Consider the following 24807-nt stretch of genomic DNA (forward strand, 5'->3'; position numbering starts at 1 on the left):
AAACCTAGATTGCTGTTAAGTCTTTCATCTTTTAGAATGTGTTGCAGGTTTCAATTCTTTAATATGTAAATCCCAGAAATTCTTCTAAGTCACATTCTTAAGATAACTTAAGTTTTTATTTTTAAAAAAGTAACATCTCAGCTCAGACAATATATTAAAGGTATGAGGTTAGAGTCTGTCTGTATCCCAATCTTGAGTCAGGCTGGTTCTATTTCCAAAGTAGGAATTTATAAAATGTTACATGGACTGACTACCTGCAGATTGTGTGCTTTTTGAGCAAAATAGAATGCATCTGCAAATACAATTCTGCAACTGCAAATTCAATCCAGAGACCTTTTGCTATAAATTCTGTGTCTTATGATCCTGTTCCACAGCTACCTGATGAAAGTGCAGCACTTCAAAAGCTAGTACTTCTTAATATACCTGTTAGACTATAGCCTAGTGTGATATGATTTTTAACTTGTCCAACACCAGCACCTCCACATCTTGTTCATTGAAGACAGAGAGTAGTGGTGGAAAGATGTTTTTTTTCAGAATGAAGATCAGTGACTAGTAATGTTCCACAGGGATCAGTGCTGGGACCTTTGTTGTTTGTAATATATATAAATGTTCTGAGGGAAAATGTAGATGGTCTGATGAGTAAGTTTGCGGGTGATATCAAAATTGGCAGAATTGCAGATAGTGAGCAGGATTGTCAAAGGATGCAGCAGGATATAGATAGTTTGTAGATTTGGCAGAGAAATAGCAGATGGAGTTTAATCCAGCCAAATATGAGACGATGCATTTTGGAAGATCAAATTCAAGTGTGAATTATACAATAAATGGTAGAATTATTAGGGACATTGAAATACAGGGATCTAGGCATACAGGTCACTGACAATGACAACACAGATGGATAAGGTGGTCAAGAAGGCATGCAGCACACTTGTCTTCATTGGCTGGGGCATCGAATATAAAAGTTTTCAAGGTATATTACAGCTGTACAAAACTTTAGTAAGACCACATTTAGAATATTGCATATAGTTCTGGTTGTCACATTACCAGAAGGTCATGAATACTTTGGAGAGGGTGAAGAGAAGGTTTATCAAGATGTTGCCTGGTCTGGGGGAGTGGGTTTAGTTGTGAGCAGAGTTTGAATAAACTCAAATTGTTTTCACTGGAAAGACAGAAGCTGAGGGGGGACCTGATAGAGGTCTACAAAATTATGAGAGGCATAGATAGGGTGGATAGTCAAAGGCTTTGTCCCAGGGTGTAAAGGTCAACTACAAGAGGGCACAGGTTCAAGGTGACGGGGGAAAGTTTAGGGGAGAAGTGCGGGGAAAATGTTTCTTACAGATGCTGGTGGGTGCCTGGAACACGCTGCTAGTGGAGATGGTGAAAGCAACCACACTCGCAACGTTAGGGCATATCTTGATAGACACATAAACATGAGGCCAACAGAAAGATAGATACCATACGCAGCGAATAAGTAGCAGGTCTAAATAAGGCTTAGGAATCAGCACAGGCTTGGTGGACCAAAGGGCCTGTTCCTCTGCTGTGCTGTATTGTATTATGTCATTGTAATGTGTTGCAAAAGGCTACAGTTATGGGCAAGTCCACTGCAAAATGCAGAGTTGCAGTCCATGAGTGCAAGAATTGAGAGAATTGCACCTGAGTGAAACTATCAGCAAAAGTAACAATAGTTGTTGCACTGAAATTCATTCCAAGCAGAAAACAATATCCATTTTTGCAACAATTTCTCACATTTCATTTAAAATTAGGACTTGTCTCCATGCAGGAATAGTGGGATGTTGTCTGACAATTAATCAATTTTATTTTCATTGAAAACTGGGACTCTTCAATCGAAGAAATTTGCAAGCTAATTAAAAGTTTTGCTATACCTTGCAAATAGTTTAGAATTTTAATGTTATGATGATGTAACATCATAGGCATGACTGCGTAGATGGATAACAGCAACCATTTCTGTGTAAAAAGAACATACAATCTGCATTATTAATTAATCGAACGTCAATTGTCTATTGTGGAATCAAACTCCAAATTTCTACCACCGTATTTTTTTTTCCGAAGTTCTGAAAGAGCTGGTTCTAATTTTTAGTCCATGACTCCCTGGTGCAAGATAAAATCTTCATTTGATTATTTTAACTAAACACTTCTCACAGCTGAATTAGAAAAACAACTGTAATTTATATAGCACCTTATATCAGGATATCAAAATGTCTTGCACCAATTAATGAATTTGAAGCGCAACCATTATTAGTAAACTTAAGAGTCAGCTTTCACCTATCACAGCACAAATAAATGGATGGTGGAGTCATCTGATATTGGAGGTCTTTGTTAAGGGAGTAACGTGAATCAGGATTAAAGAAATTTTCGTTAGTTTTCCTCATGAGTAGTAAATTAGAGACTTGGTTGAGTTGCACTCATCTCTAATGGATCCTAGTAGGTTGGCTTAGATTTGTTCAGTCTCAGACTTGAAATGTGAACAATGTCGAAGCAAAATATATCCCTTAATCTTTAACTTTTCCTTTATTTACAATTACCTCATTTTCATCACTTCAGTTTTGATATTTCGTTTCTTTACAATGTGGTATGTATGCTGATTAAGTACACTGTTGAAATCATGCTAATCAGAAGGTATTATTAAGAAGGCAATACAAAGGCTAATGTTTATACTCTAAATACCTTGATGTAGTTGAGATATTATTTAAGCATGGATATATAGTTAATATTTGAATCAGATGACTATCAGTAAGGTTTAAAAAAAGGACCACAGGCATTTCTATCCATGAAAGAGCAAATATTGTTATACACAGCTTGAGGGGTACACTTTGTAATTTATATATTAATTGAGAGCATTATATATGTTGCTTACATTCTGACTAAGGAAACATATATTTGCCAAGACTGTATATGATATTCTGAAGATGGACATACTGCTTCTGTGCTGAGAGCACACATGCTTTTACATTGTACTGAGCACAAGGTCCACTTGTTCAAAATCATGGTTCATTTGGAGTAAAATAGCCAAATTTTTCATTAATAATAAGTAACTATAACGACGCAACAATAAATCTTTGGTGCAATTCAAATTCAGTAAATATGATACAGTTTATTGTGTGTTTTTTTGTTCTATCTAATAATGTGGGCATCAATGCAAAGATCACCCATTCCTAGTTGCCCTGTGAGTGTAGTGATAGCTCTTGTACTTCAACCAGTTTTAATACAACTAAGTGGTTTGTAGGGCCACTTCTGACAGTAATTAAGAGTTGACGGTGTTTATGTTTGGACATTGTTTTTATCTCAATATTTAAATCAGTTGTGGAAATAACAGGGAACATAATGTCTAAAATGTGACTGATGACATATATGCTATTTATTCTCTAACTAATGGTGGATATGGTGTTTATATTTGGGGTAGATGTCCTGCTTAAAATCTGACTGAGATTGAATGTGCTTTAAAATGATGGTGTCTCAATGTATTGCTTAAGATTGGTGTGTGGGTGGATATGGCATTTATATTATGGGGTGGTTGTAGTATTTATACTTTGGTTCAAGGTAAATTTGATCTATATGTTCTGAAAATGGTTACAATGCTTATACACTCTCTGCTGATCGTTAAGGTACTTGTAAACTGACTGAAGATGAATATGATATTACTCTAATTGAATGTGATTTTGATTTTTATACTCTGAAGTTAAATATGGTTCTTTTTCGTAGACTGTGGGTAACTATTGAGTTTATAGGCTGAGTAATGCTGAGAACAGCAATGGTATACACATGGGGTGGAAATAATGTTTAGATGATGATTGAGGGTGAATTGTGTCAATAGTCTGACCTAAGGTGCATTTGTGTTTTATAACTTCAGAGTTATATACAGATTGGGATCAAATAATGTGGTGCTTATTCTTTGAGTATCTTCGGTTGCAATACCCTGACTGATGTTGCTCATACTCTGGGAATAAATTTGGCATTTATTCCAAACTGAAAGTTTCTGTAGTCTTTATGTTATGTTTAAGGATGAGTATGATGTTCATACACTGATTAAAGTTGATCCTTTGAAAGGTGTTTCAAGTTCAGTTGAGAGTGAATAATGCATGTTCTGACATACAGAAATATGCAGATATTACAACAGGGGAACAGGTCGATTAGCTCAATCAGTCTTTCTTGATTTACACTCACAGGCAAAGAAATAATCCCTTAATTCACCACTCCATCATTCACCAAGTAACCTTGCATTTTGAGAAGGTCCTGTACCATTAATGGGTGTTTTATGTGTATAGGTACAGCATTCTGAATTCTCATCATTAAAAAAGAAATGACAATGTACTACAGGGACATCCTTGATTTTTCCAGTTTGCTGTATCAAGTTGCTGTTTACATCTAACATGGAAATAAGAGCTCCACAAGAACCCAATATGAATATCTATTATGATATGTGGTACTTACCTTGTGTTTTCCAAGATTCAACTAAAATTCAACACCCTTATTTTAATTGTTCTTCTTTACTCAATGTGCTGTTTTAATGCATTACTATATGGTTTTTCTTGTACATATTATTAAACTGTACATATAACTGAAAATTAGATTTGAGTTTATTTTGATCTGTCATCTTCTGTTTCTATCTTTGAAATTTGTAGTATAAGGCAGTAAGTATTCAATGTTAGTGATTTGCCATGATTTATAGTTTATTGTTCAACTTGAGCATTCTATTTGGTACATTTTGTGAAGAGTGATGTAGTAATTGGATCTTATGGAAACTGCCATCTTACAGTAAGCACCAGAGAAAATATTGAAATATAAACTGAACTGTAACCTGTTGGTTTTTGTTTTAACGAAGATCTTAACTACAGAAAGAAAAATAAATTTGTTGTAGTCTTCAATATACACTTTTATCTGTTATCATTGCTATTATTTTTAAATGCATGACAATTACCTATTTAGATACATTTAATATTTCTATAACAGCCACTGGGGGTTATGTAGCAAAACATTGCCTTAACCATTTATATGGTGCCATTCAAAAGACAATCAAAATGAAGATATGGCATATTTTTGATCAGAACTGTTTTTGTCAATAGAATTTGTTCTTCTATTGAAAACTTATTTTTGTGGAATTAATCTAACAACACCATCTTTTCACAATGCAGCTGTGGCCAATAGATACGTGTTGGCAGTACATTACACAGGAAGTATTTTTTCCTTAATAATTTATTTAATCAAAAAAACTTTAACAAGGCAATCTTAAATGAAACTATTCCAGTATTCATGTTCCAGGTGGCAATTTTGCTTGATTACCATCAAAGCAAAGTTAATATTGCAGACAATACAAGTCTTGTTTCTATCATGACTTCCTGTCCATGGTTACATCACTACACCTATAAAGAAGGAGGCAGACTTGTAATAGGAGTTACATTACTTGAGATTATTTAATTCTAATTCATAAATATTTAAGGTTAGGGTAATAATTTTTCTCACCACTTCTGTTTTAATTTCTTTTAATAATAACTATTTATGTGGATTGCTCGTGAACTAAATTGACATTGAAATATAGCTAGCCACTCTGTAACTCATCCAAATAAGTGCTCTTCAAGGTCTCACATTCTTGAGTTTTGCTGAAAAAAATACACATTTTGTCAACATTTTTCATGTGGCACTCATAATACAACTTGTAAGAAATATCAAAGTAAAGGGAAATTTCTTGTGAATTGTCCTGATGAGTGCAAGATAAAAAACTTTGACAAATGGGTATTTTTTTCAGCAATACTCAAGTTCTTTATTAAAAAAATGACTATCACATTCTATTTCAACAAAAACATTTAAGAATCATACATAACAAAAATATATTAGTAATTGTTATAGTTTTTAATAATGGTTGAATCTTTGAAATAGACTCGTAGATTTAAGTCTTTCTATTTTCCTTAATCCTATAAAAAGAATTCCATCAACTTTTTGACATCAATAAGATAAATCAGATGTTCAGCATCTACCATGGCACATTCTTTGATAGCTTAGGCAAGAAATAATATTTTGGCTTCATTATCCTTCATTTTATATTGTCTGATAGCAATATAGAATTCAAATTTTACCAAATGTTTAATTGTTGAAAGATAAGATTGATCAAAATCAGCTTTAAAATAAATCCAAATTTTCACAAAAATGCAATACTTTATTTTAGAATCATAACATACAAAAAAACTTTGACAGAGAACAATAGAAACACACCAGGTTAATATTAGAAATCAACTATGTTAATTCCAATTTAATTTCTTATTGGCTCATTTATTTTGATATTTCACATCAAACAAATGAAAAATACCAAAATCAAACAAAACAAATATGCATATTTTAAAAATATTTGTTTTCTGCACATTATAATTTGAATGCATAATTTAAGGATTTATACAAAGAATATCTTCTCCATTATAAATATGAAAGTATTAAAAGGAGCATTTTAACATCCTTAAACTTCTAGTAGAAACAAAACGCAAACTCCTCTTGAAGAGGAGTTATTTATTTTACAATAAAACTGTAGAAAATTCTCAGTAAACTTACATGCTTGCATTTCCCACAAATAAATGACACCTTTAAGCATTGTTGTACTGCAATACAATCTATTAAAATCAATATGTTTTGTGCTTATTATTGGTGGTGACTGGACCTTTCTCCTGATCTTTGCAACAGTGTCAAATACTTAAATACATTACAAATGTGTGAAATTTATGTTCTGTACCTTCAACCCATAAGTACGGACACTAAATGAATATAAGCAGAATTTTTCTGAGCTGTCTTCACCAAGACCAGTCAAACTTTATAAGAATGTGGTTTACTTTATTCAGTATACATTTTCTTAGAATTACACATGATGTTTGTTTAACTATATTTGAACATTTGTAAGCATATAGGAATTCCCCCCAAAATAATTAACTCTCAGTCTGCACAGTAATAGCAAATGGGGTTCATCATTTCTCTAACTATACAAAATGAATGTATTCAGTTTTACCAAAGTAGCAACTGCAAGAAAAAAAATGCAATTTGCACTTTTCATAAGCAACAGCATGGATTGAATAATAACCCCTACCACCCACTCTGTGCTCCATTGAAACAATTGATGATATCACACATTTAGAGAGGAAAATGTGTGATTTTTTAAAAAGCAGAATCACTTGGAAATGAGCATTCAGGTCCTACTGGACCTCAAAATATCACAACCTTACAAAGGGAAAAATAAATTACCAAATTAAAAGTAATACTTGGAAATGAACAAGATCTTTCATTTGGGTCGTACTGCACTTCGATTCTAAAGCAAACTTAATAAGTTGGACCAATATGTGTCTTTTGCCAGTTTTATTGGGTGCACCTTTTTTTAATGCTTTTATGGTATGTGAGCATCACCAGCTGGGCCTGCATTTATCACCTTTCCTTGGTTGCTCTACAGAGCCATTTCATTTGCAAAGAAAAGCAAACACCAGCGACACCCAGGAAATAAATGGAGGTTGTATTTCAGAGGTAAACATGCCGGGGAAATGATGAACATTGTGTCCCAGTACACAACTACCTGGCTGGAGCAAGAAGGGGGAGGGTGGGGGACGACCACTCTCATCGAGCCTAAGACGGTGTGAATGGACCACATGCCAGCACACCACTCCTCGCGCCCCCCACTCCCCCAATCCTCCCAGGGCACGTGCGCGGGGTATCGAATAGCGGTGACGTCAGCGTCGCGCTCATTTGCCGGCGGCGGCGGGACGGCGATTGTGATGTCAGCGAGGGGCGGGGCGGGGGTGGGGAATGCTGGGCGGGAGCCGCGCGATGGAACGTCGGGGTTGCTCCGGTGACGGCTGCGCGCTGGATACACAGCCGGAGTATCAATCAAGTCGACAGGGTCCCGCGCAGGCGCCGCTTGGGTTCCTCTCTCTCTCTCTGACTCTGGTTCTTGTCGCATACAGAGGGAGCCCCAGTGCATCAAGAGGCAGACGGAGCTCATTCGCCAGCACAGTCATATCAGCAACACACACATACACACACTATAGACAGACATGGAGCTCCTCTGCATGGAAAATGCCCCCAGAATCCAGCGAGCCTTCCCGGACCCTACCCTCCTCGCTGACCATCGAGTCCTGCAAAACCTGCTGCACACTGAGGACAGATACATCCCCAGGACTTCTTATTTCAAATGTGTCCAGAAAGAAATCGAACCTTACATGAGAAAAATGGTTGCATTTTGGATGCTAGAGGTAAAAAAAAAGAAATTTTTTTAAGAGGAAAAGAGAAAAGGCGAGCACTCTTCAAGATGCAGTATTATTCATGCCTGCCTGTCTCAAGAGCTTTTGCAAAAGTATTTGGGCTGGGAATATGTGTCGGTGTCATCTACTTAATTTTAATCTTTTTATAATTTTTTTTCAAAATAAGTTATTTATAATGTTGCCTCTCAAAAGCATATTGGAAAAAAAAAGGCGTCGCTTTTGTACGAAGTGCGTGCAAGTTTAACAAGCTTTCTTTCTCTCCCCCAATTGCAGAGAACTTCTTGGAATCGAATGCAAAATTGTGCTGATATTTTTTAAAATATTTTTTCTCGCAAAATTTATAAAGAACTGATGATGGCTGATAAACAACATAGTGTCGCCATGTTGACTCGACTTCAAAAAAAACTTTTTCTTGCGTTTCTCTGTTGGGCTCATCAAAAGTCGCTTTGGCTTTATTAATAAGAGAGTCAGTAACTGCAGGGTTATTAATGGGTGTTTTAAGATGTTGCATTTTTTATTCTCCGTCTCACAAGTTGTCCTTTGCACTGAGTCCGCTGGATCTTAACTCCTGGACTCTTAATGGTTGGTGCAGAGAGCGAGTTAGACCACCCAAAATTCTTGTATTGTACCTTAAATTTCCTCCGTCCAGCAAAAGAGTTTGTTGTCAGCTCCTGACCCCAATTAAACTTCAGGATTTCTTGTTTATTTACATGTAAAAATTATCGCTGGCGGAGCAACTGTCTAATTTTCCCGATTTTTTGAAACTTTACTGCGAACAAAAGGTAACTCTGCTGGCAGCCACGCGATATTTTTTATTTAATTTAATTTTAATATTTTAGAAAATCCGCAGTCGTCGGGGGCAGAAGGAGGCTGTCGCCCAGGATTGTTAAATCTTGTAAAAAGCGAATTTTGAGCAGATAGCTTGGCATGTGGGAAAGGTCGGGGAAAGGGTAGTGTTTTTGACTTGTTTTACAAATTGCTGGGGCTGTCGGCTAAAGTTTGCAATGCTTGGAGAAAATGCGTGCGATTGTAATGATTTTGTCTTTTGTGATCGAATAGATACTTGGGCTGATCTCCCCTACTTTTCGCCGTTTTTGCCCCATTCTAGGTGTGCGAAGAGCAAAAATGCGAAGAGGAAGTCTTTCTGTTGGCTATGAATTATCTGGATAGATTTTTATCTTCGGTTCCCACTCGAAAATGTCACCTCCAGCTGCTAGGGGCAGTCTGCATGTTCTTAGCATCAAAACTGAAAGAGACGATCCCCCTGACAGCTGAGAAACTCTGCATTTACACTGACAATTCAATCACTCCAGAAGACCTCCTGGTAAATTCACCAATATTTCAGCAATTTGACACGTTTTGTTTTGTACTTTTTTTCCCCCAATCTATTACAGAGCCTTTCTGAGAACGACAAGGTCAAAGGAAATATTATTTTGTAATTCTGTTTCACATTTTAATTTTAAAAAAACAATACTTTTATGCTCAGGTGCGCAGTAAACTTTATATCCAAGGTAGAAAGCTTCCGACCTCCCATTAATTGAGCTTATGTGCTGGCAGTTATTGATCAGAATTCAACCCAGACTGACACTTATGACTAAGCTTCTGGCGCCCTCTGGTGCAAATTTGCAAAGCCCACCCTGCTTGTACCGAGGTGCCATCAAATAAAGTACAGTGATACTAATTTTACAATTAGTAATTCTTTCCAGTTTGTCCTTTGGTGAGATGTTGTCAATGCAAACATAGCAGCAAAGGCTGTAGTATTTGCATTGGAGTTTGGACTGTATTTTATAACTATTTTATAATGTGTAACAATTTTATTGTAATAAGGATGAAAATTGTTTAAGATATGTTCAGGGTTGTGAACTTTGAGCTGATCAAAGTTTACGTGCCGCCAAATCTGCATTTGAAGGGAGTCAGTTTTAGTTTAGGTTCTTACTGGCAGATGTACAAACTGCTGTAATTCTTTTCTGGGGCATCTGAGGCTTGCAAATTTATATTTTGAAAAGAATTCATGGGGTGGCACGCTGTTAAGTCACCAGGCTACACCTGTGTGATTCTTCAGGGATAGTTGTGGTTGGTAGTCTGCTGCATCTGGCTGTGTACAGTGCACTACTATGGTAACTGGGTCAGCAGGACCACACAGATAAAGTTTCCTCATCTTGCATCCTGCAGTGGTGGATGGTTGTTACCAATTTTCTTTTTGTTTCCCTTTTAGAGTCTTTTTTTTTTGTGTTGCCTTCACACCTTACCTATTCCTCTGACAGTCTACAGGTCATTCTCAGTCATCTTGCATTGGCACAGTTCATCTTAATGCTTCAATAAGTTTTCACCCCCATTGCTTCTCGCACCAGCAGTTCAATCAACTTAGAATTAGAAACCAGGAAGAAATGTGCACTGTTGGATGCTAAAACAGATGTCAGCTGGTAGACCTCCTAATTCCGTGAAATGTAAAATTCTGTTTCTTCGACCCTTGCAATTGCCAAATATTTCATGATTGCAATTAGCTGCACGCGTGCAGAGCTTTAAGTGTTAATACAGAGCTTGGCCAAGATACAGTGCTGGATCCTGTGTTAGAGATAAGTGCTGTATAGTTATGTGGTCATTTACCTGGCAGATTCTTTCCTTGCCTCCTATCAAAAGTTTACACATTGTCAAATTGGAATGGAGGTTGCAAACGGTGGTCCTTCTTATCTGTTTCTATTCACTGCTCCTAATATCCTGCAAACATTTTACCCAACTACTGTGTGAAAGCGAAATAAAAATGTGAAGTAATTGGCAAAAGGAACCGAGGTGATATGAGTCTAAACGTTTTCAGGTAGGACTGGAGCTAAGGTATGGAATTCACTGCTGAGGGTGGTGGAAACCAAGTCATTTGTAGACTTTGAAAGTAATTAGATAATACTTAAAGGAGACATGTTAAAGGGATACAGGAAAAGAGTGAGGAAGTGGAATTAACTGAATTGCTGTTCAAAAGAACCAACACTGCCTTGATGGGCTGAATGACCTCCACCTCTGCGTTGTAATTCTAATTCTGTGTAGATGCTGCGTCTCTGGTATGTAAGAATAACCAAAATATAGGTCAGACTGTTACTGTCACTAGATGGCATGTTAAGTGACATGGAATAAGTTGAGCTTATTTGACTTCTTGCCTTTAATGTGTGAGAGAAAATCATTTAGTTTTTCCATTTCTGATCACCATCCACTGGGAATGGACTTTGGTTGTGAGAGCAGTCTGTTCTGTTGTCCACATTACTGCTCGTAATCTCCAGGATCTTTTATAACAGGAGTTAACTTTGGAGTGGTAAATTCACGGGACAAGCTATTCTCTTGACATTTCTCTGCTTGAGAAAGAAGCATCAGTTTCTTCATGGTGAGTGGAAATATTTGCTTCACCTTGCCCATTTCCCATCCACAGAGAATGGCTGAAGCATTAGTCCACAGCACCTTGGTTGGGAATCGTGGCCTCAATTTCCATTCCCACTCAGCAGTAACTTTGCTTTCCTCAGGATGCTGGCTTGGATCGTTTCCAATCATAGGATCACTTTGGGAGATCTGAAGTCCACATTCTCACCTCTGGCTGCATGAATGGGATGATCCAATTTTGTTTCCTCTTTGTATCTTTTCTTCAGTTCACTTGGGACCCAGAACAGTACTGTCTTCCTAAACACTTGCCAATAGTGCTTTGCAAACAGCTGCTGAAGGGTGAGGAAGCACCCTCTGCCTTACTCACAACTGAATTTGTCTCTCTTCCTTTTTGAGGAAGTAATTTCTTCAATGACTGAGCAAATTCTGAAGAACTGTGTGTTATAAACTGGAGGTATAATCTCTCATTTGGTTGCACTTTAGTGTTTATCTAGTTCTTTAAATCTATATTAGGTAATTTTAAAGTGCTTGTCCCCATAATGTGTAAAGGCTGTTCAAGGCACTGGTCAAAGTGCAAAGAAAAATATAATGGGTCATCAGAAGTGAGAGACTACTCCTATGAGGCGTTTTCTGAAGAAGCGAGATGGCTGGGGAGGGTGACCTCCCAGAAGTCTGAAGCATGTGAAAGAATTTGATCGGGTACACGTGGAGACGATATTATCGCTTGTGAGAAACCAAGATTCAGTTCCATAATTAAAAGGCCATTTGTAAGTCCACTAGAAAGTGCAGGAAAAAAATTGTCTTTACTGGGAGAGCTTTTAGAATGAGGAACTGATTGTCATGGGTAGTTGAAGTGAATAGCAAAAATGGATTTAAGGGAACTTGACATGAAAGAAATGAAGTTGTGCTGATTGGATTAGATGATGGGTAATGAGAGGTAAGTACAGAGTACAAGCACCAGAGGGACCAAGCGAAAACGAGTGCTGGAGATTTGAGTCAAGAGTGTGGTGCTGGAAAAGCACGGCAGGTCAGGCAGCATCCGAGGAGCAGGAAAATCAACTTTTCGGGCAAAAGCCCTTCACCAGCAGGGACGAGTCGATCCAAATGATCTTTTTTATAAGCTTTACGTTCTCTGTTGGTTGATATAGAACTGAGATGGTTGTGGATGATGAGAGAGACATCTTGTGGTTAAGCAAAGGTACTGTCTGTCATCTAGAGTTATGTCATCATTGGGTGCTATCTCTTCCTTTGAGATCTGAGGAAACAATTTGTATTTACATAAAGGGTTATGAGTGTGGAATGTGGAGTTGAATACTCTTAAATTAACTCTGATTGGAATGGGTTTTATGGGTTAATCCTGATCTAAATTTAAAGTGAATGAACACTGGAACATCTGCTCAAAATTTTATTGTAAAGAATCAAATTCTTGTGACAAATTTGTTAAAGCATTCTCATGATAGTGTCACTTGTGATCAAGGTGCATTCCAGAGACTTGAGTTCATCATTGTCCTGAGGAATTATTTTGGGTCAGACCAAGGCCGTTTAGGTGTCTATAATGGCCCCCATTGACACAATCTGAGAAGACCTAGGTGTTATCTTGGTGTTTTTATCTGAAAATATCCCTCCGCTATAAAGCCACGGTGACACAGAAGGAGGCCATTCACCTGTTGAATCCATGCCATATCTCTGTTTTGCAACCGGGTCAATACTGTCCCTCCTCTTTCTCTGTCGCCTGTACATGTGTTTATCTCAACCACTTAAACAATCTCCTTTTGATCATTTCTGCGTCTACCAATCTTGTAGCGTTGGAGCCCCAGGTAATTCCAATATTGTAAAATAGATAATCTGTTTGTTTAACTCACTGATGATTGTTGTATGGAAATTAGCTATACTTCAAAAGTTCTTGATTAGTTACAAAGCATTTGGTACGTCCTGAGTTTTAAAGCAGCCTATAAATCTGTTTATTTTTCGATCTAATTTATTAATAGTTTACTTTCAACAGAGGGTTTTGTTTGTAGAAGTGAGCATGAATGGAAATTGAATTAGTTTCTCCTGCTTTTAGCTTAGACTTATTGTCCAATATGCTTTTCCAGATTCACCCAACACAAGTACCGTCCATTCAAACTTTTATTGGTGTACCTTTTTGAAAATTGTCTTGGTCAGTACTCGGTTACTTAGGACAGTAACTGGTGGGTCAGTGTATAAGATGGCTTCATAATGTGTGAAGCACTTGCAACCGAATCGCTTTTTTGTTTGTTAGGTTTCTTCACTTTCAGTTCTATGTCCATGTTTATAATGAAAAATACTCATTAATCTGTCATCTTGCAAGTTGCTCACTTGAGTTCACAAATTCTCTCAGACTTTGCAAAAATGCTTCATCTGCCATTACTCAGTAACTGAAATTTCTAATGCCCAAATAAAGATGATTTTTTTTTTTAACAACACACATTTTGGAACAAAATGATTAAACTCATCAATTGAATTGTCCTGTGTCTTTTATTTTGTTTTTGTGTATCCCACTAGCCAAGGCTTGAGTTAATAGTTTTGTCCAGAGTATGTTGCCAAAGGATGTTCAGTTATGCCTTGATCTCGAATGCTCCAGTGTTCAGTTAATTGAATATTTTTTGAGTTTGTAATGTTCCCTGCTCAAACTCTTTTGAGAGACTAGAGGATAAATTTCAAAACCATCATTGTGGTGAAAATTGTTCTCTCTAATGAGAGCTGTTTGAGAGAGGAGACGCAGAATTTTTGATGTTACTTAATTTACCGATGGTAGGGGAAGATGAGAAAAGTTAACCAGTTGAATTTTAAGCCATCTGCAATTTGTTGGCAACTAGAAAAGTTTAATGCTATTAGTGTGTATAAACTGTGAAATGTAGGAACAGGAAGAAGCCATTTCATCGCTGAACATTTTCACCATTCATCGAGACCTTGGCAGTTGATTAATTCAGATCTCTAGCACCTACATGTGGGTTTGGTGAGTGAAACTGAGGTATGAGCAAAGATGATTCTTGCCTTTTCCAATTTAGTTCCTTTTCTTTTTAAAAGAAAAGTCTTTCAACTCTCTTTGAAGGCAAGTAGATAGATGGGAGGCAAATAAGCTGTTTGGGGCATCTGATCTTTCTTTCACTCTCGCTAGGAGAACAAGACTTCATATTAAGGTAAATGGGTGAGGTAGATCGCTCAAATTGGGAAGAAACAGGTGGGAAGATGTTGGGAAAGGTGTACAGATGAGTTAAAGGGCACAAGCTGAGGAAGGGGGACAAGTAAGAGAAAGTGTGTAGGTTGTAATAGATGTGCAGAGAAAGGCAGACCAACAGTTTCTTGCTTCATTGTTTTTAGAAAAAGCAAGTCCCAATCATCAAGATGGGTTTCAAAACATAATGTTGAATAAGGTTGGTGTCAGTCTAAGTGAAGTAGGATTGGGAGCTGCTTGAGGATCCCATGTCTGTGCAGCCTTTTAGGCCAATGACGGCCTTTTAGTTGGCTTCCTGTAGTATTGCACCTTGCAATGTCACCCATCTGAATGGAAATAGGAATCATGAGGGAAAAATGAAATATGTGGAAGGAGGGCTCTTCTTTTTTAAAAAAAGGAACTGAGAAACAGCAGTTCAAAGACAAATAAGAATTGCACATTCTCCATGGGAAATCAACTAGTATATTAAAATGCTGCACATTTTGTCTAATTTCAGGATTTAATTTTTTTATAGATCAACTTTTACAATAGAAACTGGCTATGTAAGCATTTAGTCTCATTTTGAAATCTTTTTAAAATTAAGTTATATTAAGCAACTTAAATGTATCAGCAAATTTAGTGGAAAAATTTGAATTATCAGCTATTTGACTAAAGAAATGTTGAATTAAAAATTGGCAGTGTTGCTATGTAAACTCTTAACCACTCCCAGTGTAATGGTTTGCTCTCTGCTTGGGATTTGCCCAGCCTGCCCCATTCAAACCACAAACTGTTGAGCCTCTTCAGGTTAGACTGAACTTTTTAACTGTACCTATCTGCTTAGTAGCCTGTAAATTGTGTTAATTTTGTTTCCCAAGCTGCTAGCATACCTGGTCTCTCCTCCAGATCCCAAAATCTGTATTGGGGTTGTGGGGCAGGGGAAAGATGTCAGTTAGTGTCATTGATGTAGCAGAAAGATCTTGTGGTATTCAGCAATTTTAAGAACACTGAGCCAACGAAGCAGCCGTTATAAGAAATGACCAAAAGCTTCTGTGTTTGGGTAGGTCTTTACATGGAGCTGGAAGGATTCACATGAAGTGGGGCTAAGGCAATTGGTGAATCACAAACCTGTGAGGGGATGTACAGGGCTTGAGTCCAGAAGAGGTCACAGGGTCTCTTATGTGGTGTTAGTGTCCCTACCTGTGAGCAAGGATGCCCAGGTTCAAGTCCCACCTGATCCAGAGGTGCGTCATAACAAATCACTTGATTGGAAAATATCCAGAAGGGTTTAGAGAAGGTGGAGTTACACCGTAGAGGGTTTTAAGTTTGAGACAACACAATATTGAGAGTCTTGGGAAGAGTGTGAGGGCAAATGATGACTTGGTGTGTGATAGGGTACGCTAGCAGATCTTTAGATGAGCTGATGTTTACTGCTGCTTTACCAGGATAGGAATCTAAGCCTGGTTTGGTATAACAGAAGCACCTATCGGTTTTATTGTGTAAGCTCTTGGAGGTAGGTGACGATTTGAAGGCAGAGTCAACAATATTTTGTAAAGGGTGGGCTAGAGTTATGCAAATTGAAGCTCACCCCTGGACAAACAAGACATTGATATTTCAAACATTCCTGTTCAATCTCTGATAGTCAGCAGTGCGAAAAAACCAAATTCCATTCAGCACGCTTCATGATGTCTCAGTGCTTAATAGCCAAGAATGTGCTTTTGAAGTGTTGTCGCTTTTGTAAGAAAAGCAGCAGCCAATTTATAAGTACCAAGTCCCAGAAACAGCTTAAAAAAAGTAGTAACTGTACAGTCTGTTTTGGTGTTAGTTAGAAGAATAGTCATTGAGAGTGTATGTATTGTGGCAAGAGCTAAAGAAGCTGGCTTCAATCTTCAAAGTTAGCTGTAGAAGGTTATGCCCCACCCATTACTGCTTGTCTAAAATCCGGTCTTGACAGTGCAGTGTGTGTGGAGAGTTCAAGTTGTAGGGCAGAAACTTCAGCATGTGGAAACTGAGAGATCACAGAAGGAAAAAAAGACATAGACAGCACTATTAACAGTATGGGTGAGATGCACAAAAAACTGACAGATGGTGCTCATAGATCATAGGAGGAACAGATGGATACAGCAGATCATAAACAGTTGTGCAAGAAGGCGCATATTGAAGGGAGGTGATCATATAGATTTGAGAATGAGGGGAAATAGATGCACAAGCGCTAGGAAATGTCAGCACTGTGCAAATAATATCCATTAAAAATACAAGTTGTGTATCAAACTGCAGACTAATTTGTGAATTTTTAGGATGAATGGAATTTAAAGCCTTGAATGTTTTGCAAAAGTGTCATTATTTATTGAACTTGTTCACAGGCTAATTAAGCTAATAGTCCAGTTTGGAAGTTTCACAAAGCAGGAGTATAATGAGACCAGGTTAGAGGGGATGAAAAAAAATCCTCTGGAATATCTTTAGAAAAAGTACAGCTTCTGTCATTTAAATAGGATGTAGTACTCATGATATGGTCTCACCTTCAATGGGTATTTGTAATAACTTATTGCTTGTCAAGAATAGAACATGCAAATAATGTGTAAACTGTATTGTAAAGCAAGGTTTAGTTAACTTGGTGAGTGTCATCATGGGCTGGTGAAAATGTTTTTTAGCATCCAGCCTGCAGGAGCTTTGCGATACATGCTGAGTTCCACAGCACTTTTTCCAAGATAAGGTTCTATATCAGAGCATGTCCTTCCTCCTTAGTTTTGTTTCCTGACTGAATTCTCACTTTTAAAAAATATAAATAGACATAACAGTTAGTGTTGAGCATTGTAAACAATTTGCAAGCAATTTGAAATCTGTTTTCTGGTAAATGTACAAATAACAGACTCTTGCTTTGTGTGCATTTAGTGCCTGGGAAAACCACCATGCTCTGTACAGACTAATAGTGGGAGGATAATGCTGGTATTTCAGTTCCTTGAACCAAAGCTTGTTTTCTATGTTCTAAAGTTGCATTTGTTCTTGAGGCACTTGGTGGGGATGATCTGACAGAAGCCTGACTTGTCCATCCGCCCAATTAAGTGAAAGTATACCATGAAGAATGCATTCTGACTGTGCAAAGTATTTAGAGATGCGAGTGCTGGTTCAGTAAATGATTTATTGCTAGTCAGCTGGTCCCTTCATAAACTCTTTAAGTTCTGGTGTTCTTTCACTTTAATGATCCTTGTTTCTCCTTCAGCCCACTGAGTACACTCCAATGAAGTATCTTGGGTTATCTTTCTATGTAGAGAGAGCAGTATAAATACAATCTGTAGGGTCCAGTTGCTACCAAGGTTTGACTAATTTTACTTCTGGAGTCTGAATAGTTTGGATATCAGTAATATAAACTAATGTAGCTATTGTTAATTTCCCTTTGCTATAGAGCAGAATTTGTATAAAGCGTTCACTCTTTTATGAATGATACACAAATGATCACTAGCATCTTAATCATTTTACAATTCTCTTGGCTGATCGGAGTGAACCTTGATATACTGTTTGTTTCAACTCTTCACCATTTGACTTCAGGAAGAAACCAACCCATTTGGCTTTTTTATATCACTGTTGCTGTTCTTTTGTGCCTCTGGTTCCCATAACAACAAATTATAATTTGTTGACTTCAGTGGCGATTCTTCTTGATAATTAATGGCAGACCTGCATCCTATTGACCTTTAGTGTAGAAAATAATTGCAGATTTGCAGCAAATATATTCTAATTCTGTGGATTTTCAACAGCGATAGCTTTTGTTTTGTTGCATGATTGATATGGGTGCCATTTCTAATTCTTGGTTATCAGCATCAGTATCAACCAGAGCACAGCAAGACATGAAATACAGGTGAATTATTTTCTCCTTTGCCTTCTTTCCTCACAGCCATACAGCTTTTACATCTCAGTCATGAAATGTTATGTCTGCAGATGCCAGCAATCCTTGTGGATAATGGTCTTGTATCCACAGATTGATGAGAAATGTCAGCACAGTTCTTGTCACATGTGTGACATAATTAAAATTCTTGCCTATTAATTGTTAGTACAGGTGCTCGATTCCTGTGTGGTCTGACTCAATCCAGCAATGTGGCTCTACACGAGTCACAGCTATGACTCAAGTGGCCCCATGAGACATCAAATAGTGCTGATAGTAAAGGCAAGGTCATAGTACAAGCCAAGGCTTCTTCCTGACTGTCAGTGACATACAAAACAGTAATCTTGTCTGGGTATGCAAATGGTGAAAATAGACTCTACTTGTGGTGTAGGGTATCCTATATGGACACTAACGTTGGATTATCACTTTAAGTTCACTGACAGACATCTAGTATGGCAGTTCACTCTGATGGAATGGCAACTCTGTAAATGAATCCCTGGGTGCCCTGAGGGACATTTATGATTCACGTGCATAAGATGTAGCTGCAATTTCATATGCATTGGTCATTTCTAGGCAGCAGTTTTCCTTAAGTATTTTCTGTAAGTGAAACTGTTGTACCAGGTGGCTCATCACCTTCTCGAGGGCAACTACAGAGGGGCAACAAATTGTCTGTCATTACCAGCAAGGACCCATCAATTAATTTAAAGGAAACTGCCCAATATCAGGGAATTAAAGGCAGTACAAGTTGCAGAAGAACAAACCACTTGTACATGCAGCTCCGAAACAGAGCAGATTTGAAGTTGACTGATTTGTGATAGGAAAGGATCAAAGCAAGAATTACAGGGTTGAAGCATCAGAACATATTTAAAATTTGCACATAGTATTGTGTGTACATGAACCCAATAAAGGGAAATCTCAAACCTTTCCTCTGTTCTTCAAATGTACTTTGGAGTGGATCATCCCTCGGATTCTTCTATGGATGTTGCAACATCAGAGAGGTCTTCTCTCAACAGTTGATCTGCTCAGGTCCAGTGAACTCCATTTGGTTTTGGTAACTTCACCCTGTTGAGTTTAGAGTATACATCTCTTCATTCACCAAGAGAATTACCACACTGAAGACAATGCTATGTCATTTGTTGATAAACCCTACTTCATTCCTTTCATCACATGAATTGGGCAGTGTTTAAATCCCCATTTTTCAGTGCGCCTATTTCCTTTTGCAATTCCTCAAATGCTCCAGAAAATAATCTTTCGACTGTGGGCTGTGCAGGAGTGGCCGTGGATAGTTCATAATTTGTGCAATTTTTGCTTTTTCCTGAAGCAACTATATCAATGAAAGTGAAAGTGTGCTGGGAGAGAGTTCACAACTGATTCCACCTCCAGAGTTTATGCCCAAGTCTTTGTCAACTGGAGTCAATGTAGACTTCTGTCTCTTCTGTGCTATCTTAGCTTTTGGAAGGAGTACCGATGTGGAAACCACACCCAGTTCCATTGAGTGAGCTGCCAATGTTTTGCCTTAACAAGGAACTAATTTGCTTATAAATAATGTGGATCTACTTGCAGTTATTGCTGCCACTCCCTGATCTTTGTGTATCTTAAGACATTGTCTGACCTCACTTACTCTACTTGTTTGTCTTTGATCCATTATACAGTTGTTTTCCACAATATCTTTCTGAAAAAGCTGCTCTTTGAGGTCTCTCTTCATCTCTTGTCAGTTTCCATGATCTTCTGTCCCTTCAATTTTTTACCTTCTGGATCTGAATCTGGTATCCTATGTTTATCCCCATCCCTATCTTGCAGTACCTCCTCTCTTTCCCTTGTAGGCTTCTGATTTTTGACATTATTGATCTATGTAAAATAAGTGAAGTAACCATAGCCCCAAAGAATCATAGGGCTTCTCCCTCCGTGAGGCTGTTTGTTGTGGCTTAGCCTGAGGGTGACCCCATCTCGGGCAAGGGGCAAAAGTTGGGAAGGCAAGACATGCATCTTGACCTCACCTGCTGTTCATATCATTCTTGATTCCACGCCAGTCATCCAGCTAACTGATCTACATACCTTACTGATGTCTTACACTTTCATGCAGCTATTGAACTTCTGTTAGACATCTAACCCCCTCTCAACTTCATTGCATCACTGTCTCTTTCCCTCCTTTGGCTTCCAATGATGTTAATGTCTCTATATCACTCAAACAGATCTCTCTCTTTGATGATGGCTGAAATCAGTGCACATTGTAGCAGTGAGTTTGAAGTTAGTGTATATAGCAATTCAGAGCATGTACAAATGGATCATATTGGCCACACATAGTAGGAGAGCTGGGTTTATTTTTTAAGTATTTTAATTGGACTGCAATGGGAGAAGATGGCAATGGGAGATGCGATGGCTGTTTCTTCTTCAAAACACATTGGTCTTTGAATGGAAAGTTAGCAGATCAGGGAATGACCTGATAGCAGCCTGAGAGTTAGAGTAGGTAGAAGAGTGCCTGTTGAGTGGTTATATTGCAGGGCAATATCAGATTGAGATATTTTGCATGGTCAAATTGGGCCAGAAGTTTGGGAAGGCTTTCAGTAAAACAAAATTTAAAATAGCATGGCTAATGAAGTGGAATCTCATTCCTATTTTTGAGGCAGGGGAAAATGTAGCAAGTCACATCATTACATAGAAAACTCCCTAAAGTTGTCAGAAAGGAATAAACAGGCTAATAGTGAAGACGTTTTGAGAAATTAACAAGTTCACATGCCTCACTTTTATATTGTGGGACTATGCATTATATGCATAGTAACTACAGATAGCTTAGCTTGCTTATAGCAATAGTCTTTCAAGCATTCCCTCTGGGAGAGGTAATTATCGAGGATGTAAGATGTCATATGAGGCATGGCTAAATCCTGGAGCAGGAAATAATTAAATGTTCTGGCATGAAATCAGTGCATTTACAAGACTTTTCTTTATAAAAATCTGTCCGGAACATGCAGCAATTGTCTAAGATTTTTGATTATCTTTTCTCTTCCTCAGAATTGGGAGATAATTGTCCTTGGGAAACTGAAGTGGGATCTCTCAGCCATTACTCCAAACGATTTTATTGAACATATCCTGGGGAAGCTGGCTTTTCCAGTGGACAAGTTGGAGCTTGTTAAGAAACACACTCAAACATTCATTGCCATGTGTGCAACAGGTATTTGCTGTTTCACTTATTTTTAAAACAAAAATAAAGGAAATTTACTTTATAAATACAGAGATTGAGAAGCTTGAGATTAAAGAGCAGAAGCAATTAATTGTTTGGGGTTGGGAGGAGTTATTTCTATGTTGGCATTGTAGAATAAAGTTGCAAGTTATTTTGTTCTGTCTTAGAATGTGTAATAATTAATGGTATTACCAGCAGGAGATCAAGCGCTAATTCTCTATTGTCCTTTAGCTGCATTACTAACCTGGGAGGATATCCACCATAGTGGTAACCATACCATTTGTGGCAATGATATCTTTTGTTCCCATTCTCTTCCCAGTCTTTATTAGTGCTTAATACAAAGATGCTCGCCAGACTTTCCGTAAGTTGATATTGGGTTTAGTGTATAGTGGATGAGAAAGCAGATAGACACCAGACTGGCCGGCTGCTGACTAGTGGGCCTAGATTAGTTTGGGATACCTGGTCAGCATGGATGAGTTGGACCGAAGGGTCTGTTTCTGTGCTGTACATCTCTATGACTCTATAACTTCTTGAAGATCACTCACAGTTGACAGTCAGCCCGTGGTGAGTTTCACCAAAGGCCATGTGTAAAAATGGCTTGGAGTAACTTGCTCTGCTTTCCCTTCCATGCAACAAAGGCGTGTCCTCTGTAAATAACCTGGTTTCGTTCTCCTCCATAGTGAAACTACATTTTACCAGATGGGGCTAGTCACTATGCTCTACCATACCTACATGGAGATTCAGCCAGTCAAAGCTTGTTGGAACAATCAAAGGCCATTGACTACAAACTTAATTTTACAGGAAGTGCAATTTAACCTCTTTTGTTACTAGTGTGGACTGTACAACACATAATTTAGCACATTCCAAATACAGACACAAACTCAATGTCTGCCCAACCCTGCCCCTGCAATTTTGACTTTGTCCCCCTTCAGTAAAGGGAAAGGGACAGACTGAATTACTTTTTTGAGAGTGAAGCCCAAGCAATATAGGGATGTGGCGGGTCCCACACACACCAGACTGAGGAACGCAAATCCTGCATTTGGATGATGGCAATACTTGTTTCAGGAAGTTGCTTGAGCAGTATTAAATCCCTGAAATGGGGGTTTTTGCAACTTAATTCACTTTAAGCTCAGGTGGTTGACTTTAAGCCCTTATGTCAGAGTTCAACACAGTCTTGACTGACGTGGTTGTGTCACTGTGAAAGATGAAGACATACAAGTATTGAGCTCAGGGCTTGTCTTCCAGTTCCAGTGGATCTTAGATCCTATGACACTGTTTGAACGTGTTCTGGGCACTGCTGCCATTTTTGTCTCTGGAGGTTTGCTATCTGTGTAATGTAATTTGAATATAGATAAATTGAATAATTATTGGTAGCGGCTTGTCACTCAGTTATTTTAATCAGGCAAGTCAGATTTTTGAAAGTCCTGCAATTAATTCTTTTGTGTATCCATTTCAGATTTTAATTTTGCCATGTATCCACCTTCAATGATAGCAACAGGAAGCATTTCAGCAGCAATCCGTGGGCTTGGCATCCCATCCCGTACTCTTTCAGATGAGTCTTTGACAGAACTGCTGGCCAAGGTCACCTGCACAGAACTGGTGAGTTTGCAGCAGAATATTGTAACAGATGCAGAACTAATGAATTGGTAGACCCATCTAGTTTTGCAGAGACCCATGATCTGAATGAAGAAAGTAGGAGTGACTTGTCTCCAAAATGTGAAATTTTATTTTAAATAGAAAGGTTTCTGCCTTCACGTTCAACTATAATCCAGGTAATAGTTTATCAAACTCTGTTACAATTACGTGAAGGAAGTTATAGGTGAAATTCCAAACCTGCTCCAAATATGCCTTTATTTAAAGTATTGAGGATGACAAATCAAGGTTCTTTTTCCCCAGTCCCAGCTCCCGGAAATAAACTGTTGCAGAACAGATGTCAAAATATTGCCTTTTCAAAATAACTTGCATTTATATAGTATCTTCTTAATATATTAAAACATCTCATGGTCAGGTCCATCCACATTTTGAAATACATTTGGACCTGAGCCACATGAAGATACTAGGACAGGTGACTAATAACTTGGTTGAAGAGGTATGATCTAAGGAGAGTAATAATGGTCATTTAATATCCATGCTTAAGTTAATCATACTTTGTAATTTCCCTTTCCTGTTAAGTAAAAACTTTATTTGTCAATTTGTTAAATTCCTCCATAATCCACATTGAACATAGTTTTCCAGTTGTGACTGTACCTGAGATGTGTTTGGAAGTCTTTGTTTTGGAGCAGTCACTTGCAGGTGGTACTTTTTGAATCACTATACGTAGATGTTTTGATTTGCTTCTGGAAAACTGGCTGAGCCACTTTGAGAATATTTTATGTTGAAGCTCACCACTTAAGCACTTCACTTGTCAGTTGGATTTCAATTTTTTATATCAGTGGGGTCAGTTCTGAAGTTAGTTTGTGCTCAACTTCCCCTGTTGAGAGTAAACTCAGTGACTGCTGATCCTGGAATTCCGTCACAGTAGCAATCCTCTCATCAGCAAAGTAACACAAACAGCGTAGTGTTGCTGACCAAATAATTGACGATATGAGTTGAGGGATAATGTTTGTCACTGCTGCTTGAATAATCTCATGGGACCCTTTTATGTCCAAATGGTAGCTTTAGTTTGTCATCTCATCCAGAAGACAGCACTCCCTCAGTATTGCACTGGAACATTTGTATTGTGCTCAAGGCTTTGTGCTGACACTTAGTTTGAGTTGGCCAGTTAGAATAGTTGACTAGCACTGCAGCGTCCTTCTGTTTTATGACCAGTGCCTTTTAAAGTTTATACAGGTCAGTCTCTGAGAATACTCTGACATGACTTGGAATGTTGCACTGATATATGTTGCAGACAGTTCAACCATACCTCTGACAGGGAGAGCCCTTTGACAACTGAAGTACTGGTAAAAGGTTTGGTATTACCCGATTTGAATCATGATTC

The 24807-nt window shown here is 38.0% G+C and overlaps 1 protein-coding gene across 2 annotated transcripts in view; it reads left to right on the plus strand.

Annotated features, from left to right (window-relative positions):
• The window catches only part of LOC140467393 (G1/S-specific cyclin-D2-like), a 310626-nt gene that overhangs the window by 267159 nt on the left and 18660 nt on the right, over window positions 1-24807 (plus strand). Inside the window, exons 4-8 of one of the 2 annotated variants that reach the window (XM_072563719.1) lie at window positions 7436-7506; window positions 7944-8231; window positions 9349-9564; window positions 21662-21821; window positions 23287-23429. In XM_072563719.1, the coding sequence (XP_072419820.1) occupies window positions 8034-8231; window positions 9349-9564; window positions 21662-21821; window positions 23287-23429 (717 nt within the window). In that variant the 5' untranslated portion in view covers window positions 7436-7506; window positions 7944-8033. Of the gene's footprint in view, window positions 1-7435; window positions 7507-7881; window positions 8232-9348; window positions 9565-21661; window positions 21822-23286; window positions 23430-24807 lie in introns of those variants that run through there. The other variant, XM_072563720.1, reaches the window with a different exon arrangement.

The sequence above is a fragment of the Chiloscyllium punctatum genome, chromosome 45 (assembly GCF_047496795.1).
Source record: "Chiloscyllium punctatum isolate Juve2018m chromosome 45, sChiPun1.3, whole genome shotgun sequence".
NCBI classification, from domain to species: domain Eukaryota; kingdom Metazoa; phylum Chordata; class Chondrichthyes; order Orectolobiformes; family Hemiscylliidae; genus Chiloscyllium; species Chiloscyllium punctatum.